Here is a 20,033-nt window from a genome sequence, read left to right on the forward strand (position 1 = left end):
CTACAAATATGCCCATGTCTTCTATACCCACAAAAAAACCCATCAATTGACTCATTTACACCCTTTGGCTCTTATCCCATATCTCTTTTCCCTTTTATGTATAAATTCCTTTAGAAGAACAGTTATAATAAATGTCTCTGCTTCCTTTCTTCTCAGTCTTTTCTTAACTCTCTCTGGCTTTCAACCTCATCATTTGACCAAAAATTGCTCTCCCCAAATTACCAATAATCTTTTCATTGCCAAATTAAATGGCCTTTTCTCATTCTTCATCCCTGTTGACCTTTCTGCAGCCTCTTCTTCATACTCTCTTCTAAGTTTTCATGACCCTCCCCTTTCCTGGTTCTTCCTCTGCCTTCTCAGATTCCTGAATCTTCATCTAGGTCACACTGGAGAATCTTAGGTGTCCCATAAGTATCTATGCTGGGCCCTCTTTTCCCTCTTTGTTTCACTTAGTGATCTAATCAGCTTTCATGGATTTAGTTATCAACTCTATGTTGGTCATTCTCAGATGAACTTAAGTAGCCTCCAGTCTTCAGCTGCCTTTTGGATATCTTCAACTGTAGGCATCTTCAGCTCAACACCCCCCAAACTGAATTCATTATATTTCCTCCCAAAACTTGCTCCTTTTTCCCACTTCTTCATGACTGTACCAGCATTCTCCTTGTCCCCCAGGCTCACAACCTTAGGTGCAGCCCTTCACTTCTTACTCTTCCTTCCCCCCATCCAATTTGTTGCCAGGGCCTATCAGTTTATTTTTCCTTATAAACTTTTCTGGAGTGGCTGTCACCTTCTTTTTGCCTCCCTGTACATCACTTTTCACTCTGTCCATCCCTCCCTTGGCTATCCAGTCTTCCTACAGTACAGGGAAGACCATCTTATCCCTGTTCCCCCTTACTCAATCCACTCCAGTGGCTCCCTGTGACTTACAAAATCAAATATTTGAATTTTAAAACTCTAACTTGTGCTGTCCCCTCTGTCCTTCAGCCTTCCAGTCCTCTTCCAGGCCAGAGACTCTACTTCCTCATCTCTGCCGCTTTGCTTCCTTCAGGTTGCATAGTCATTCCTTTATCAGGAAGCTTTGCCCATCTCTTAGTCTGAGTGCCTTCCCTCTGTTGATTACTTCAAATTTGTCCTTTTAGAAATTTATCTTTGCTTGACTTTATGTTGTCCTCCTATTAAACTGAATTCCTTGAGAGCAGAGACTGTCTTTTGGCTTTCTTTGTGTCCCCAGCCCTTAGCAGAGTGCTTGACCCACAGTGAACATTAAATATTTATTGACTGATTGACTTTGGTACTTTGACTCCAAATCCAGCACTCTTCTTACTGTGTAAGGTCTCTCCATAGTTCTCCCCTTCCAAAAGAATGTAGCTCCATGTTACCTCCCTTAGAAGGAAGGAGACCCTCTCTTGGTGCATTGGTTAGAAGGCTGAGCCTGGAGCAAATTGAGCAAAAAGACTCTTTGTAGCTTCATGGCACTCTGGGCAAGTCACTTAACTTCTGCCTCAATTTCCTCAACTGAAATATGGAAATAACACCTACCTTCCCAGGGTCATTGTGAGGATCAAATAAGACATTTATAAAGCACTTGGCACAATGGCTGGCACAGAGTAGGCACTATATAAATGCTAGTTATTATTATTACCATTAGCCAGAGAGGACTTGGGTTTAAGTTTCAAGTTAGCTATTTGCTAGTTCTGTGACATTGGATGAGCCACTTTTCCTCTCTAGGTCTCAGTTTCCTCCCCTGTAAAATGATGGGGTTAAGCCCTGTGTTTTATTATTCCTCTCTTCCATGCATTTTACACTTCATTCCCTCTGGTCTGCTAACCATCCTCAGAACTTGGTATGTTATCTCTTAGCTCTGCAGATTCATGCTGACCCCTCTTTAGCCTGGAATGTGCACCTTCTTCATCTCTGCCTTTCGGATTTTTCTCTAGATATCCTTGCTTTCCTATATGACTATTTGTTTTCTTTTGCCAAAAGTAAGGTTTCCTACAAGGAAAAAATTCCATGTGGGGATTTGTTTCTTCTAAATCCAAAGTAAAAATTAATGGCCTCTAGCTCCAAAAAAAAAGACAAAAAGTTGTTCTGCTCTGAATCATAGCTTGATTGTATAGAATGAGGATGGCCCTAACAGTGGAAAGAAATTCAGTCAGGAAGTAAAATGGGGATGACAATTCCATACATGAGCCATTGCAATGATGAAGGAACCAAAGGTAGCTCATGTCTGGGAATATAAGAATTTCAGATGAGATTTTGAGACAGATTGAGTCCTAAACTGATACAGAGTACCCTGAGTAGTAGGAAACACACTGTAACATTTTTGGTAATGGAGGTGATAGTGTGTCAAACATTAGGAAAATAAATCAGAACAAAGTAAAATATTGTAGCTTTTCTAATACATTCTTAAGCTATACATTTACACAACTGTTTCTTTGAAATATTCTTCTCATGCATACAAAACTTGAATTCATGTTAATACAGTACCATTATCTAAACATATAAAGGGGTAGCAGGAGTAAGTTTTGATCTGATCCAGGAATCATTTCACAACCCCAAAGCTTGTCTTACTTTTGTGGGGGTTGGGTTATTTGGGTTTAGACATGCCAGAAGTTTGTTTTATAGAAAGTTAATTATTGGCAAAAGTATCTTTGGGTGGGGTTTGCAGCTTGTTATTGGGCAGGGCTTGCTAGCCAAGATTCATCCAAATTCAGCATTAGATACTTCCTAAGCCCTGTTTCTTTTTTAAACTGTTTCTATTTTAAAGAAATCTCAATACAATGAAGCAGTATTATGTAATGGTTAGAAGGTTGGATTGGACCTCAGAAAATCTGGATCTGATTCTTAGTGCTGCCATTTACTAGTCGTATGGCCGGGAGCCAGTCATTTCTGCTCTTCAGGCCTTAGTGTCCTCATCTGAAAAATGAGGAGATTGGGCTAGATGACCTCTGTGGCCCCAGGCGGCTCTAAATCTAGGATCCTATGTATCATAGGCAGAAGGAATAATGGGGTACTGCTCTTTCTGACTGCTGTCTCTGGAAACTGTCAATATCAGTCACTAATAATTATTGACTGAGCCCTAACATGCAAGGTACCATGAGACCCGGGGGTGGGCAGAAAGGGACGGAACAGAGTCTACTCCCAACAAACTGGGTGACTTTAGGCAAGTTACCTTGACTGTCAGGCCTCAGTTTCTTCATTTGTAAAATGAGAGAATTAGATCCCAAATGGATTCTTTAAGACAAAGCCTCTCTCTGTCATCAGAGCTTTAAGTTGCTATATCCACAGTAGAGAGATGCCTGAGTCTCTGTGAAGTTTGCTAACCAAGTAAATAGAACTCTCTTGAAATGTACAAAAGTGGCAGGAGTAATAAGAATTCACATTGATATAGAACTTTATAAACTGTGGAGGACTGTCCTCAGGAGGACTGAAGTAGATGGTGCCAAGAATATCATCCTAATTTTTACCAAACTAAGACTCAGAATTGCCTTACCTAGAGTAGATGTATGAACTGATTTTAAGTAGCTCCTCAGCTGCATACCAATTAAATTTGTTTACTGAAATGGCTTCATTCCCAGAAATGGTATTTTCATAACTTGTCCAGCACAACTTTGAACTTATCGTAAGGTTTTTGGTTTTTTTTTTTTTCCCTAAATATTAGATCATATTTTTTTAGTGCCAATGGTAGAATTTTTAGGGTTTTTAAATTTCTCTTCTATAAATGCTTATGTGTGTGTGTGTTTATATTTCATTATCAGAATTTTCTTTAGCTTTTCCATACAAATATTTTTTCTTATTTTTTCTCCTCTGGTCTTTAAATTTATTCCTGAAAGACATTGTTTATACCAAAATTGTCTATGCTTTGGACAGTATAATCTCATCAGTTACAAGTAAGAATCCTTTAGTCCCTTCTATTTTGAGGTTTGTTTTCTCATCTATTCTGCTATATACTATACTCCATTTTTAGTTTCATTGTATTCATACTCATTCAATTCAATAAGTATCCATTTACTGCTTTTATGAGCAAAAGACACTGATAGGTGTAATGTAAAAAGCATTGGACCTTGAATCAGAATAGTTTTGGAATTGAATCCTACCATTGTGCTATGTTGGCTATAGGCAAGGCATGTAACCTTTGTGAGCCTCATTTTCTTCATCTGTTTAAAAAAAATAGAGACAGTTTATCAGAATGATGCTTAAGTCAGACGTGCAAACTCAAACAGAACTCTGCACTGTGGCTAGATTAAAATTTGATTGGGAAATATTTTAACAAAATAAATAAAAATATAACACAGCATAAATAATATTAATTTGTAATTTTCTAAGCCAGATTTAATATTTCCCATTTAATGGCAAATCCAGATAATACTTTTATCCTCTGTATTTCACTGGACAGTTTAATATAGCTTTCATTTTGCAAATAGATAGTTCCCTCCTTGTGAATGTTTCTTTTAAAGTACAAAGTCTTTTATAAGTTGCATTTTGATAGTTTCCTACTTGTAGCCACAACTGAAACAGTTACAAAGATTGTGTGGGCAGTAGAGAATCTGATCTCTTCAAAATATTTTTCTTGATGTTCCATTAAAATATAGCAACAACAAAAAAAAGAGGAGTGTAGAATGTATGGCAAGATATTTGTGATTCTGTGATCTGAGGGAAAAAGCAAAAAAGTATTTACATTGCATTTGACTTCATTGCAATTAATTTAAAGGCTGCTTCGCAGGTTTATGGCAGAGCAATAAGTAAACTGTCTGATCTTTCCATATTCAGCCTCTTTTAGGACTGAATGGTCTTACCCATGGCCTAATTAGTTAGAAAAGGGCAGGACCTCGTGACTGAGCTGGACTATTTCCACATTCTTCCCCCTCCTTAACTGTTTTTCTCTTGTTCATTCAGTGTGTGGACCTGAGCTGTAATGAGCTGAGTGAAGTCACGTTACCCGAAAACCTGCCTTCAAAGTTACAAGAACTAGACCTGACTGGAAACCCTCGACTTGCCCTGGATCACAAAACCCTGGAGCTGTTGAAGTAAGTGCAGTTTTCCTTGCAGAATTATCCACAAAGCCATGAGATGTCCAACCCAATAAAAAACATTGGCTTAGAAAACCAAGATCCGTCATTACTTTCTTACCTAAGATTCATTGAGAGCTCTTTCTGCAGCAAATTGGAAATCCAGTAGATCTGAAAGATGGCACTTCATAGTGGAAGAGTTACTATAGATATGCAGTTGTCATGTAGTTAAGAAACACTTACATTCAAGAATGAGTCCTAGGATAATTTTTACCACCATCCATTACATTAGTAAAAGAAAGAAAACTCCTTTTATTTAATGCCATCTTTATCATATGGAATAAGAACTGGAGCAGTAGTTTCAGGTGTATAGGGAACTCATAGGTGAGAAAATGCCTTCTAGCAATATGATGGTACTTTCTCTGAGACTCATAGTCTTAGCTACTTAGTTCAGAGAGAGTCTAATTGATTTTTCAGGGGCCAAACATCTAATAAAGCTGGAATTTAAACCAAGTCTTCCTGACTTTGAAGCCCTTCTGTACAGTAATACCATGCTATTTCCTGTATCTATATCATTTATGTACTTTGGTTTGGGAAAAGCCTACAAGGTGATATTCTCTAATTTTACCTCCAATTGAATTATTTTAATTATTCTTAATGCCAGTTTAGATTCATTTTTTCATAATTGAGTGAAGAAGAAGCTGTCTTTTGCACACATCCAAAGCCTATTGACTTTTTAAAGAGGAAAGAACACTAACCCTGAGAGTAAGGAGAAATAGGTTCTTTCTGCTCCTAATTATTTCTATAAATTTAGGTAAATCACTTAAATTCTGAGCCTCAGTTTTCTCATCTATCAAATGAGGAAGTTGGATTAGACTAGTGTTTTTAAAACTGTCTTACACAGTCCCCTGAGATTCTATGAAGCAATTCTAAGGGATTCTAGGGAGAAAAAAAAAAAAGGATAATGTCAGAAAGAAAAAAAAATACACAGCAAGATCTTTCAGCTTGACTTAAAATGAACAACATTCACTTATATTCTAAGTATTTAAAAAATTTTACTCTACTTTTTTTTTATCAATGGCCAATTATGGATAATTGGGTAAAATCAGAAAACACAAAAAATAAAAGTAAGAATAATCAAATCTGATGATGAAACAAACATCCACAGATGTTGTTCTGAATACCATGTCTCAGATAAAGACGAAACACAAATATATTTCGTAGGGACAAAGATTGTAAATGAACCTGTGATTTCATTGATATAGGCAATTTCTTCTACCATTGGTAGGTATGATGCCTGGAAGGCTACAGAGTTAAGTAGTCACTTGGAGGTCACACCACCAATATGTGTCCAAGGCAGGATTCCAACCCAGGTCATCCTGATTTCAGGATCATTTTGCTACCTACTAGACTATGCTGTCTGTCTCTCTCTATTTCAATTTTACTTCTAGTGGTCCTAAGTTACTATATGTAATATGTTAGAAAAATTTTTATTAAATAGTTCTATGATTCTTATAGAATTTTATAAATTGAACACTTAATTTAAAAAACAACTCATTTTTAAGATGAAAATGCAAAGAACTATTAACAGTTCCCTAGAATGCTGGCTAACATCATGTAGAGAGGTAGATTTTGAATTTGTTATGAAGTCTCCTAAAAAGTATTATATTCAGTATTATTTCCATTTGTAGATCTCTTGTCATAATAGCCATATTCTTCTCACTAAGTAAGAAGTAATACTTGGAATAAAGTTAATCTCAAACATAATTTTTTTTTAAAACAACCCTTGAATTTTTTAGTACCAAAATCTTTATGAGATCTAATTGCAAAAATTGCTGCTAAAAGTATTTTTTACCTGAAAGACTCCAAACTTCAGATCTCTTGAAGAACATCCAAACAGCTAATATCTTTGAGTCATCAGAATCACTTGTTTTTGTTTTTGTATTATACAGGTCAGTTAATTTGAGTGCACTGTGTATAAATATCATGAGGAAACCTTATTGAAAAATAAACATTTCATGGTTGGCACTATCTGATATTTAGCAATAATGTTGAACTGTTCTTCATTTACTCCAAAATTGTTTGGACTCTTGCAAATCAACTTTTTGTTAAACTTCATTAGGTTAAATGGTCAAAAATTCTGTTTAAACTTGAATCCCTTGTGTTTTACTGCCATTTCATCAGGATTTCCCCCATAGAAATGGTTACTGGTTAAAAGTTAAAAAGTTAAAAGTAAGCTCATATTATAATTAAGATTTGATCTATAGTGCTTTGCCAATTCATCTTTTTTCTGACAACATTCATGTGATGTAGGGAAAGGCAGGTATTATGCCAGTTCTCAAAATGCTGTAATTGAAAACCAGAAAGATTGTGGCTTTCCTTTTTAATATTTATTTTGATATCCTTTTGATGCTTATTTCATCTCCTTTCTTTCTCAGTAATCTTCTTTCCTCAAATAATATTCTCCTTTAACAAAAATACAATTAAGCCAAATACACCATCGTATTGATTATATGTAATAACCTTATTCCTAAAAATTCTCTCTGCAGAGATGGAATTGTTTCCCTTATAAGTTATCTAGAGCCAAGAGTGTACAATGCATGAACTGAGTTTTGAAATTTTTAATGTTTTCATTTACATTATTGTGTAGTTCTTAAGTATATTGTTCCCCAAGTTCATCTTATTTCACTTTGCATTATTTCAAACAGATCTTCCCAGTTTCCATAAATTCTTCATATTCATCATCTGTTATAGTACATTATAATCATATACTGTCATTTGATTAATTATTTCCCTAATATTTTTATTTTCCAAGGTCACACAAGATGATCCAGGAAAGCATGTTTTATCCATTCTATGAAACCCTTATTTAAGATCCTTCTATCCTTTCTATTAGCCTGTACCTCTTCTACCCTTTTTGTCAAACCTCCTCAAAAAGGTCCTCTGCAATAGGTACCTCTATTGTGTATCCTCTCACACCCTTCTTAACCTCTTACAATCCAGCTTCCAAGCATACTATTCCACTGAAACTACTCTCCAAATTTACTAACAAGTTTTTATTTGCTAAATCCAATGGCTTTTTCTCCACCCTCATTCTCCTTTACCTGTTTTCAGCCTTTGACATTATTGATCATTCTCTCCTCCTTAATATTCTCTTCTCTCTAGGTTTTCAGGACTCCAGTCTTCTGGTCTCCTCCTATCTGACCACTCCTTAGTCTCCTTTATTGGATCTTCATCCAGGTCATACCTCCTCTAGCCATAGATGTCCTTTAGGAGTCTTTCCTGACTTTCTTCTCCTTCTATACTACTTCATTTGATCTCATTAATTCCTATGGATTAAATAACCATCTCTGTGCTGAAGATTCTCCAACCTGTGTATCCTGCCCCTCCCTCTCTGCTGACCTCCAATCTCAGCTCTATTTGCCTTTCAGACATCTCAAATTGGATGAACAGTCAACATCTGAAACTGTCCAAAACAGAACTCACTGCCTTTCCCTTCAACCTTTCCCTCTTCCTTTTTCTCCTATTACTGTAGAAGGCAATACCATCTTCTCAGTCCCTCAGGTTCAAAACTTAGAGTTGTCATCAGTATCTCTCACATCCTCATAACCAAGCTGTTGTCAGGACCTATTGGTTTAACCTTTGCTCCCTTGCTTGTATACTCCTCTTCCCTGTCCTCTGACACTGCTACCACTACAGTGTAGGTCTTCATCATCTCACAACTGGATCATTCCAATAGCCTGCTGGCCATCCTGCCTTCCTTACATCTCTTTCCACTCCAGTCTGTCTTCCATTCAGCCATAAATGATTTTCCCAAAGCTCAGGTCCAATCATGTTAGTATCCCTACTACATAAAACTCCATGGCCTCCAATTGCCTCCAGGATCAAATGCAAAAATCTTCTGTTTGATGTTCAAAGCCCATCATAACCTAGCCCCCTCCTACCTTTCCAGCCTGCTTACATCTTACTATCACCACCTTCTCGTCTGTCTTGTGACTTTGGCCTCCTGGAAGTTCCATGAAGAAGACACTCCATCTCTAGGCTACAGATGTTTTCTCCAGCTGTCTTACATGTCTAAAATGTTTTTCCTAGAATCCTAGAGAATCAACTAAGAAGCTAGTGGAAATAATTAACAATTTTAGCAAAGTGCAGGATACAAAATAAACCCACATAAATCATCAGCATTTCTATATATTTCCAACACATCCTGGCAGCAAGAGTTAGAAAGAGAAACTCCATTTAAAATCACCCTAAACAAGGGAAGCTGGGTAGCTCAGTGGATTGAGAGTCAGGCCTAGAGACAGGAGGTCCTAGGTTCAAATCCGGCCTCAGCCACTTCCCAGCTGTGTGACCCTGGGCAAGTCACTTGACCCCCATTGCCCACCCTTACCACTCTTCCACCTATGAGACAATACACCGAAAGTTAAGGGTTTAAAAAAAAAAATCACCCTAAACAATATAAATTACTTAGCAATTTATTTGCCAAGACAAACACAGGAATTATATGAACACAACTACAAAACACTTTCCACACAATTAAAACTAGATCTAAACAACTGGAAAACCATTAATTGCTCATGGGTAGGATGAGCTAACATAATAAAAATGATAATCCTACCCAAATTAATTTACTTATTCAGTGCCATACCTATCAAACTACCAAGAAACTTTTATACTGAATTAGAAAAAAACTATATTAAAGTTCATTTGTAAAATGTTTTTCTTCCTCCTTTCTGACTACTGACCTCCATAGCCCAACTAAAATCCCAGCTTTTGCAGGAAGTCTTTCTAATCTCTCTTAATTCTAGTGTCTTCCATCTGTTAATTTCTTCTCATTCATCATGTAATTTGTTATTGTCATTCAGTTGTGTCCAACTCTTCGTGATCCCATTTGGGGCTTTCTTTTTTTATTTTCTTTTTAATTTTTATTTTGAATATTTTCCCATAGTTACATGTTTCATGTTCTTTCCCTCTCCCCCAAACCCCCCCTTAGCTGACGCACAATTCCACTGGGTTTTACATGTATCATTGATTAAGACCTAATTCCATATTATTGATAGTTGGATAGAGTTATCACTTAGTGTTTACATCCCCAATAATATCCCCATCCGCCCATGTGTTTTAAGCAGTTGTTTTTCTTCTGTTTCTCCTCTCACAATTCTTCCTCTGGATGCGACTAGTTTTCTTTCTCATAAGTCCCTTACTCAACCTTGCTCTGGATTCTTACATTGCTGCTAGTAGAGAAGTCTATTATGTTCAATTGTACCACAGTGTATCAGTCTCTGTGTACAGTGTTCTCCTGGTTCTGCTCCTTTCACTCTGCATCAATTCCTGGAGGTCTTTCCAGTTCACATGGAATTCCTCCAGTTCTTTATTCCTTCGAGCACAATAGTATTCCATACCAACAGATAATTTGTTCAGCCATTCCCCAAACTAAGGACATTCCCTCATTTTCCAATTTTTTGCCACCCCAAAGAGTGCGGCTATAAATATTTTTGTATAAGTCTTTTTCCTTATTATCTCTTTGGGGTATAAACCAAGCAGTGCTATGACTGGTTCATAAGGCAGATAGTCTTTTATAGCCCTTTGAGCATAGTTCCAAATTACCATCCAGAATGGTTGGATCAATTCACAACTCCACCAGCAATGCATTAATGTCCCATTTGGGGTTTTCTTGACAGAGATGTTGGAGTGGTTTGCCATTTCCTTCTTAACTCATTTTACAGATGAGGAAACTGAGGCAAACAAGGGTTAAGTGATTTACCCAGGGTTATCCATCTAGTAATTGTCTGAGGCCATACTGGAACTCAGGTCTTCCAGACTCCAGACCTGGCACTATAGGCACTGTACCACTAAACCACCCTCAATTTATATAGCACCTACTGTGTTCCATACACAGTGCTGAATATTCATTTTCTCTCTCTCCCTCCCTTCCTGCATTCCTCCTCTTTTTGGCTCCCCATTTAGATTGTAAACCCTTTGAAGGCAGGAACTATCTTTTACACTCTTTTTTTATCCCCAGCACTAAGCACAATGCTTGGCATATAGTAGGTGCTTAATAAATATTTAGTGGTTAGTTGAAATTGATTGCCTTCTCTTCCTTCTTTCCTTTTTCTTTCCCTCCCCCCCCCTCCATTTTCTTTCTCTTTTCTTTTCTCTCTCTCGTGTCCCCTTTTTTCTTTTCTGTTTATGCTTTAGGCTTGCCAAGTACATTCCTTGCTATATCATCACTGATGACTATAATGGATTTAACTTAAATGACTAGTGAGAAATATCTTACTTTTCCCTAACTTTAATATATATTTTTTACATTTCAAGGAGTTGTTTCACTTTCAAATGCCTTTATCATGTTTTAAACTCAATTATTCAAACTTTAATTATTCCAGATATGAAAATTATAATGTGTTTTAATTTTAAAAGCTAGATGAAACATATTTAATTGAAATTAGTAAACAGGTGAAATCTTATCAGTTCAGCAAATTAATCTCAAATACGTGGCAGATATTTCTGGCACACTTTATTAGGATAGCAGGTGACAGTATCACTCCTGATATTTAAATTGTTTTGTTAAAACAAAAGGCTTAACATTCTGTATTTTTTAACAAATTAATATTAGTAATCTTATTCTCTCTAATGCAAGTCCCTATTTTGAGAAGTACTTTGAGAAGTGAAATCATACTTTGCTTAACATGATTCTCATGGAATTCAGCCCTGACTCCCTTTGGATAAAGTGACTAGGTTCTAAACCTATGATATAATTAGATCTCCACTGTGGCTTATTTTAACTACTATATCTAACTTCACTTAAAAAAAAAGGTTACATGAATATATTCCCTCATGTACTATATAGTGTAGTTTTTAAAAGTCATAATATTTTATAACATCTACAAAGATTTGGGATTTTGCTAAAATTTTCTCCACAAAAATGAGATTTACTTTAAATTTTTAAATCATTTAAAAAGTAAGTTTCTCTATTCTTTTTTTTTTTTCTTTTAAACTTCTGTGTATTGACTTATAGGTGGAAGATTGGCAAGGGTAGGCAATGGGGGTCAAGTGACTTGCCCAGGATCACACAGCTGGGAAGTGTCTGAGGCCGGATTTGAACCTAGGACCTCCTGTCTCTAGGCCTGGCTCTCAATCCACTGAGCTACCCAGCTGCCCCAAGTTTCTCTATTCTTACAAGACTTAACTCGGCTGACCTACACCTTAGACATAGATATTGCTGCTTCCCAGAATGTGGAATGAGAGGCATAGTAATATGTAATCAAGAAAGTTTACAGATCATTTTTCTCTTTTTAAGAGTCTGCTTGTTCTCTGCTGTAGTGTATTAAGAAATGTTTAAGTGTTTCCTATGTGCAGGGCCCTAAGCTAGGGGATACAGAGATTTACTAAGAAAGCTTTGTGCTCATGATGCTTATAGGCTAATAAAGGACCAATCTACCTCACTCTAGGTTAAAACAATCCATGAGAAGTCCTGTGAGGTACAAAGAAAACAACATTAATATCTTAAACATTCTTTTGTATAGAATTTTTAGTGTTTTGTAAATATATGATAAATAAATACATACAAATATACGGATTGTGTGTATAAATATATGTACATGTAAAATTTTAAAATGCAATTATATAGACATAGGCAGTTCATAGAGCACTTTCATGGTCTCTCTTTGGATCCTCACAAGGCTCTGAGGTTTATGATCACCTTTTTACAAGAAGCTGGGATTCAAGGCATCTGAATAAATTAACTAAGGTTACACAGCCATTAACAGGCAAAGACAAAGCCTGTACCCAGGTATTCTGGCTTAGTAGGACATAAACTCTTCAAGAGGACATGGATTTGTTGAAGATGAATATCAGTTTCTAGCATGGTGCCGCTTACATAGTCAGGGCTTAATAGATTCTGTTGGATTAGTATCAAATTCAGTACTTTCTATTATACATAATTCTTAAAAAAATTTTTTTTTCAGTTCCAAATTCTCTTCCTCCTTCCAGCATATGTGCTTCTCAATTAACAAAAAATAATTAGCAAATGATGATGATGATGATGATGATGATGATGATGATAATGATAGCTAGCTAACATCTATATAGTCTTTAAAAGTAGCAAAGCACTTAACATGTGTTACCTCTTTTGAACTTCTCAACAGTCCTGGGAAGTTGATGCTAATATTATCCTCATTTTAGAGATGAAATAATGGAAGATGAAAAAGTGGCTTGGTCAAGATAACATGGCTAATTTTAGTATTAGAGGCATAATACAGACTCCAGTCTTCCCGACCCTACGTCCAGCCCTCTATCAGAGTGCTACAAATGAAATGGTGGGAAGGCTTGGAAAAGGGAGAAATCTCATTGCTTGGATAGTGGGGATCAGGAGAGGTTTCTTGAGGAATATTGCATTTGAAGCATATTTCAGCAGGAGCATATGAAAGGACATTCTAGGCAGAGAAAGGAGCATGAGAAGATTATAGAGGCTGAAAACCTTTTGGGGAGAAGAGGCAATACTTCATAAGCAGAATAGCAAGTAGTTTGACTGGCTGGGCTTTAAGACATGAGGTTTTGGATATAGGATGAAAGCAAAATAATGAAAGGATAGAAAGCTAGGACAGGGCTAATTATGGAGAATCTTGAATGCCAGATTGAGGAGTTTGGATTTAATTCCAGAGCTTTGTGAGCAACAGAATAACATGATTGAAACTGCACTTTAGGACAATTGACTTGTCAGGTGTTTATACAAATGATGAATTAGAGGAGAAAGAGACTATAGTCTAGAATGATTATTTGGTGGATAATTGCAATTGTCCATTTGAGAAGTAGTGGAATTCTGGACCTGAATGGTAGCAGTCTAAATAGTAAGGAATTACAATGAAATTGTAAATAACTTCTGCCTCATTAATACAAAATAAGGTGTGGTTTTTTGGTTGTTTTTTTTTTTTTTTTGGTATCCTGAATTTAAAATTAGACTAATTTTCTCTTTTTTAAAATCAGAGTGTGGTATATTATAAATTTCAGGCAAGTAATTTAATCTCTCTGGGCTCAAGATTTCTTATCTATGAAATAGGGGAATAGACTAAATGGGCCCCTGGAATACTCTTTTCAACTCTTAAGTCTTATAATGCTAACGGTTCCAATATTTGTATCCGTGTCCCATTTTCTCAGTACTCCACACCCATCCCATTGGAATTTTCTGTCTTGGTTTTTACTGGATTTAAATTGAAGTGATTTCATTCAATAATTGAATGATATGTTTCTAGTTCAAATTGGTGGGAATTGAGGGTACTTACCAGATCTTATAGGAACCTCATTTAATTCTTTACAGATACTTCTTACTGAGAAAACTTTGGGGAAATACAGCACCAAATTCTTTATCAGTGAATGCTTTATGAAATACTTACTCCTACATTCTTTATCAATAATGTAAGCCCAGTAAAGGGAAAACATGACTGAGAAGATTCATGATTGTTTGTTTAAGTTTCTAGAAAACAAGTGACAACATTTAGTATTCATTGGAAATACTAGCCCGAAGAAATGAGATAATCTCTCAATTGAGATGTATCAGCTATAGAGGATTTGAAATTTCTGTCAAAGGTAATGGTCCAATTCCAACTTCATCAGTTCAAAACACGAGATAAAAATGTAGCTCCAAGTGGATTCTGGTACCCATTTCCCCTCAAAAAAGATCAGAGAGAAATCTGGTATCAAGTTTTTGTAGACCAGAAACCTCTTATGATAAGGTCTTGGACTAAAGATTGAATTAGAGTATTTTTTTATCATAAGTTCTAATGTGCAAAATACTTGTATAAGTTGTTTGAAAAAGAAATAATCCACATGCTACAGCTACTCATGGGAACAACCTCTGTCCAGGGGCCCCATCACTAGGCTCAAAGCAAATTTCACATGGCTTTCATTCCTTTGTCAGGCAGATTCTTCCTAGATTTTGTTATGGTTGTGTCCTCCTATCATTAAAAGTGCATCACATTCCAGTTTTAAATATTAGCTACGCAGTTTTTGAGGTCATAATAGCAACAGTTCATATTTATAGCATCTGAAGCACTTCCCTCACAACAACCCTGTTAGGGAAGCTATAAAATTATAATTATCCCTATTTTGCAGATGAGGTTAAGTTAGTTTGCTAACAGTTATGAAGCTAGTAAATGGAGCTGAGACTCAAATATTCCATCTCAAATCAGTGCCCTATGCTTGTTTATTGCTTGGCCATGTTTACCCTTCTCTCTAAGGAAGCCACGTTTAACTTCTTTAGAGGTAAATAATTTGAGTTGTTTACTCTGGCGTTTTGTGGTAAGCTGTGAGCCTGGATATTTTTTAACTGTAAAATTGTTTGTGCATTTGAGTTCTTAAAAATTATTTGCTATAACCAGTCTTCTCTTTGGAATGAGCTTACTTTCAGTGTTTGCATAATTTGAACAGTTATTGCTGAGTATAGAAGTATCATCTGCAGACTGATATTTTTAAAATTCTAGATGTGTTTTAAATTCGGAACAGAAAATGAACCTTTAATCTTCTGACAACTCTGGCATCTGGCTCCCATTTAAATGTAAGTGACTATCTAGGATAGGTGTTACTTAGGGGCTTTGAATATTTGGTTTGCTTATTTTTATGTGCCTGGTCAAATGCACATATCTATTCTTATTTGTACTAGCTGGACCCTAATTTGAAGATCTCAATTAAAAGTGTTATCAAATTGAGTTCCAGGGCCAAAGCAGTCATCAGCACATGGTAGGAAAAGGACAAGGAAAAACAGCTTCTCTAAAAAGGGGCAGTTGGAGTTTACAGCATTCTCAATAGAAGAGATTGTTAAAAGAAGTTTTTATTGGTTTTTTTTTTTCTTCTTTTATTATTGGACCAATGAAAGGCACTAGTTTCTTTGAAGTTTCTGCTTTGTATGATGGACTTAGTGCCTTTTTGAAAAGGAACAGGATTTTACAAAAGAAAATAGTTTAAAAACTTCAATCTTAAGGTTTTGTCTTTAAGAAACATTCTGCCTATTCCCACTTGAGAAGTTTGAAAGGTTACACAAGAAGTAGTGTTTAAAAAAACAGACCAGTCTTGTAAAAAAGCTGCCACTGCTATCTTTTTACCCCACCCCCCCAGAAGAACTGTAACAACAGGATTGAAAATCTGGAATGAGATGTATACCTTCTACCTAGCCTTGCTGTAAAAAGAAATAGGAATCTGACTCAAGGATTTTCCTCTGGCAATAGCATTTGTGATTCATGTATTCTTTAATCACCTAGACTAGAGGAAAAGTATATATACTAGTGGCAATAGTGGAGAGAATAAGTTGCCATTTGAATAAAGCTTTAAGAGAAAAAATCCAAAGAACTTATTAACAATAGGAATAGATGTTCACAATGGATAATTCTCTTCTGCATGAATATCTATCATGTCGACCCTGATGGAAGTCAGATATCAGTTTATTGCTTTGACAGCTCTTCGGGTCCTATGTACAGTAGTCCAATAAAGTTTTAAGTTAACTAGCACTAAGAAATAGCTTAAGTTTTTGGAGTGCTCTTTTCTCTTACTGGAGGTTGTGCTAGAAGTGAGTATGTCTTGTACTAGTATTAGGGAAGCGACATAGAGAAATGAATAGAGTACTAGACTTAGAATAAGGAAGACCTGAATTCAAATCTATGTGGCTGTGAGCAAGTCCAAACCTCTGTTTCTTCTCTAAAATGGGGATAGTAACAGTGTCTACCTCATAGAGTGGTTGTGATATGTGTGTGTGTGTGTGTGTGTGTGTGTGTGTGTATTGCATAGAAAACCTTAAAGAGCTATATAAATGTCAGCTGATGTTATTGTGGTGGTGTTAGGTGGCATGTACTCATTCTCTCTGATTCCATAGCAACAATGCAAGTACACATATACACACAATCACATTTGGTCATACAACAGTATTTGTAACAATAGGAAGACCATATTTGCCCTATGGTAAAACCAAGTCAGCCAGCATTTATTAAGTACATATATATCAGTATGTATAGTATATATTAATTATATAACTGTGTTAAGGGATACCCTGCCCCTTCCTTCCCCCCACCAAAAAAAGCAAAGAACAATTCCTTCTCTCCAGAATCTTAGTCTCATGGGGGAGACAGCTTGCAGACAACAAAATATAGAGGTATATATAATCAACAGAAAAAAAGACCCTATCAGCAAAGACAACCAGGAATGGCTCCTTGCAGAAGTTGGAGTTTAGCTGGATCCTGAAGGATGCAAAGACATCCAGGGGGCAGAGATGAGGAAGAAAAGAATTCCATGCATGAAGGAGAGCCAGTCAAAATTCCCTCAGTGCAAAGGCAGTATCTGATGGGGAGACCAGCAAGGCCAGTGTCCCTGGGTCATAGAATACATGGTGGTGAAGAAGGTATAAAAAGACTGCAGAGCTAGGAAGGGGCCAGGTTAATAAGGACTTTAAAAGCCAAGTGGAGGATTGGGGGGTGGCAGGGCCAGAGGAGAGAGGAGGGGATATCTGATCAATGCTTCAGAGTAGATGTGGGCAGAATGGGAACAGAGTGAAGAGGGGGCATGGAGGAAACAGTGTATATGGCAGAGAGCAAATGGGGAGCTAAGGATGGCCCTCAGGTTGCTGAGCTTGAATGACTGGGAAGGAGGCAGTGCCCTCACTAAGAATAGGGAAGTTAGGAAGAGGAAAGGGTTTGGGGGAAAAGATAATGATAAAGATAAATCCTATTCCAAATGAAACTGAAAGTCATGAGAAACATATAGATAGGTCCTGTAGCATAGTGAGCCAGTCTCAAAGCCAGGAGGACCTGGATTCAAGTTTTTTCTCTGATCTCTCCTGACTGTGATCCAGGGCAAGTCACTTAACCTTTAAGAGCTTGAGGCAAGTCTCTGAGCCTCTTAAGTTACAAAGAATGTTCTGCTCCACATCAATAGAAGGATTTTCCTTGCATGACAATTACCTATATCAGTAAGAGGTCTTGTCCCTATCCCTATTTCTGCCCTCAAGGAGCTTGCCTTCTGATTGGGCAAGACAACTTATAGGGGTCTATGTGTTAATCTGGGAAGAATGTTTTGATTTGAAAAGTTACGGGCCTGGTGAGTGGAGTCATAAGAAGATAATGAATTGACACTTTCCTGAAACAATGATAGCATAATTCGGTTTACTGTTTCCAGTGACAGAAAAGGTTCTATCTAGAGCTTCATAGCAGATTCAGATGGCTAGAGGAGGCTAGATGTGGTGAGCTCTCACCCCTTGGGACAGCGTGGACCACAGAGTGGGAGCTGGGAATCTGCTTGGAAAGTTCAGTAGCAATGGGGTGGCAGAGCAGGGAGATGACTTCAAGCCTTTCCCGAACCTACCTTCAGTAATTTCATTTAGGAATTTTTTTCTTATTTAGTGCTTCTGTTTTAGGATAGTCTATCCTTGAAACAGTCATTGCTTGTCATAGTTGTAGTGGGGCAGCAAAAGTTCCCATAACTTATTTGTAATTTAATCCCCCTGTATCCTTAGGATGGAAAGTTGAGAATCCAACAGGGAATAATGAGCAGGGAAATACTTGGGTAACCAAAAATTAATCTGTGTATCAGGACAGCAGGAAGTTTGGCCACATCTCTGAAAGTTGTAACTTAAATACCTCAGAGGTTCTAGAATTCTATCAGTATAGTGGGTAGTTCATCAAAGCAGATTGCAAGCCCTCTATACCTTATCCAGATGATGGTCTTCATGAGTTCCTGTGACCAAAAAAAGTCATGGTATGGGAGTAATGAGCCTTTCCTCTGGACTTCAGTTGGAGGTCACCCAGTCCCACTGTGGACCCATACTCAGAACCTGTCTAATATGGAAGGGCTTGCTAGGCATAGCCTTCAAGAACTCAGTAGCCCAATAGGTCAGCTCTGTCCTAAAGTCAGGCATCAAAAAAGGACATGTAAACACCCGCTAGTAATTTTGCTTTGTTACTCTGTTTACTAGTCATGTGAATAAGTCTTGACTGCATATCAATTATATTTGTTTTCTTATGACAAGGCTGGGAATGGTTCATTTAACTTGTGTTATGTAGCCATGGTATAGTTCAATTAATATTGTTTGATGTTTCCAGAAGCAAGTTTTATAGGTTTGGTGTATACACCCTCTTGATTTGTATAGACATAAACAACAAGGTATTTGCTGCTAGTAAAGATTTGGGAAGATTCGTTTGCCTATCCTAAGCATAATAAGAAACAAAAGAAATTTTAACATTCTGAGAGCCTTGGGAACTTGAGCTTATAAAATGAAGCTACTGCATGTCACTTGACATTTTATTGATTTCTTTTCCCTCTTTCCCCTGACAGTAATATCCGATGTTTTAAGATAGATCAGCCTTCTGCCGGTGATGCTTCAGGAGCCCCAGCTGTATGGAGCCATGGCTACACGGAAGCCTCCGGTGTAAAGAATAAGTAAGTGGATGACTTTGGAAAAACAAGTGACTCCTACCTCCTTCTCACAGCCCAAGTCAGATAGCAAACCAACCAGTTTGCTTTTTCATAGGAAATTTATTGGAGGATTTTTTTCTCCCTAGAATGAAATGATGCTCTGACTTATAATTGAATACCTAGCTAACCCTTGGCTGCCCAGAAGCTCCTACTCTTTCCTTGTTAGAGACAGTATAACTGTCATATCATGTCTTTATAAGATGCCAGTGTTTAGAGAAGGTCCAAGTGTTGAAATATGTCTCCACTGCTTTGAAAAGCCCCTTTCTCTGCTTCTGAAGCCTGTTTAGGAAGCATAGCACATAAACCACCAAAGGAGTGGCCTTGATTATCCATAGTCAAAGTCCCTTAAATTATTGACTAGTCAGTAGTTTTGTAAGGCTGTTTTGTTGTTTTTATCTCCTATCTAAAGTGGCCATTGGCAATACTCAACACCTATTTCCTGTAGAATGTCTAGTGTTGCTTTTGGGTCCTTGCCCATCTTAATTTCTGATTTTTTTTTTTCCCACCAGTCCTCCCTCCCTTTTGGGACAGAGCATTGGTTTTCTTTAGACTATCAGAAATAGTCCCTGTGTT

General features: G+C 37.0%; 1 protein-coding gene across 1 annotated transcript in view; it reads left to right on the plus strand.

Moving 5' to 3' along the window:
* PHLPP1 (PH domain and leucine rich repeat protein phosphatase 1) overlaps positions 1 to 20,033 on the plus strand; it is a 284,553-nt gene that overhangs the window by 251,937 nt on the left and 12,583 nt on the right. Inside the window, exons 14-15 of the mRNA XM_044665749.1 lie at positions 4,897 to 5,027; positions 19,320 to 19,424. Of these exons, the coding sequence (XP_044521684.1) occupies positions 4,897 to 5,027; positions 19,320 to 19,424 (236 nt within the window). The remainder of the gene's footprint in view (positions 1 to 4,896; positions 5,028 to 19,319; positions 19,425 to 20,033) is intronic.

This window comes from Gracilinanus agilis, chromosome 1 (assembly GCF_016433145.1).
Source record: "Gracilinanus agilis isolate LMUSP501 chromosome 1, AgileGrace, whole genome shotgun sequence".
Classification (NCBI taxonomy): Eukaryota; Metazoa; Chordata; class Mammalia; order Didelphimorphia; family Didelphidae; genus Gracilinanus; species Gracilinanus agilis.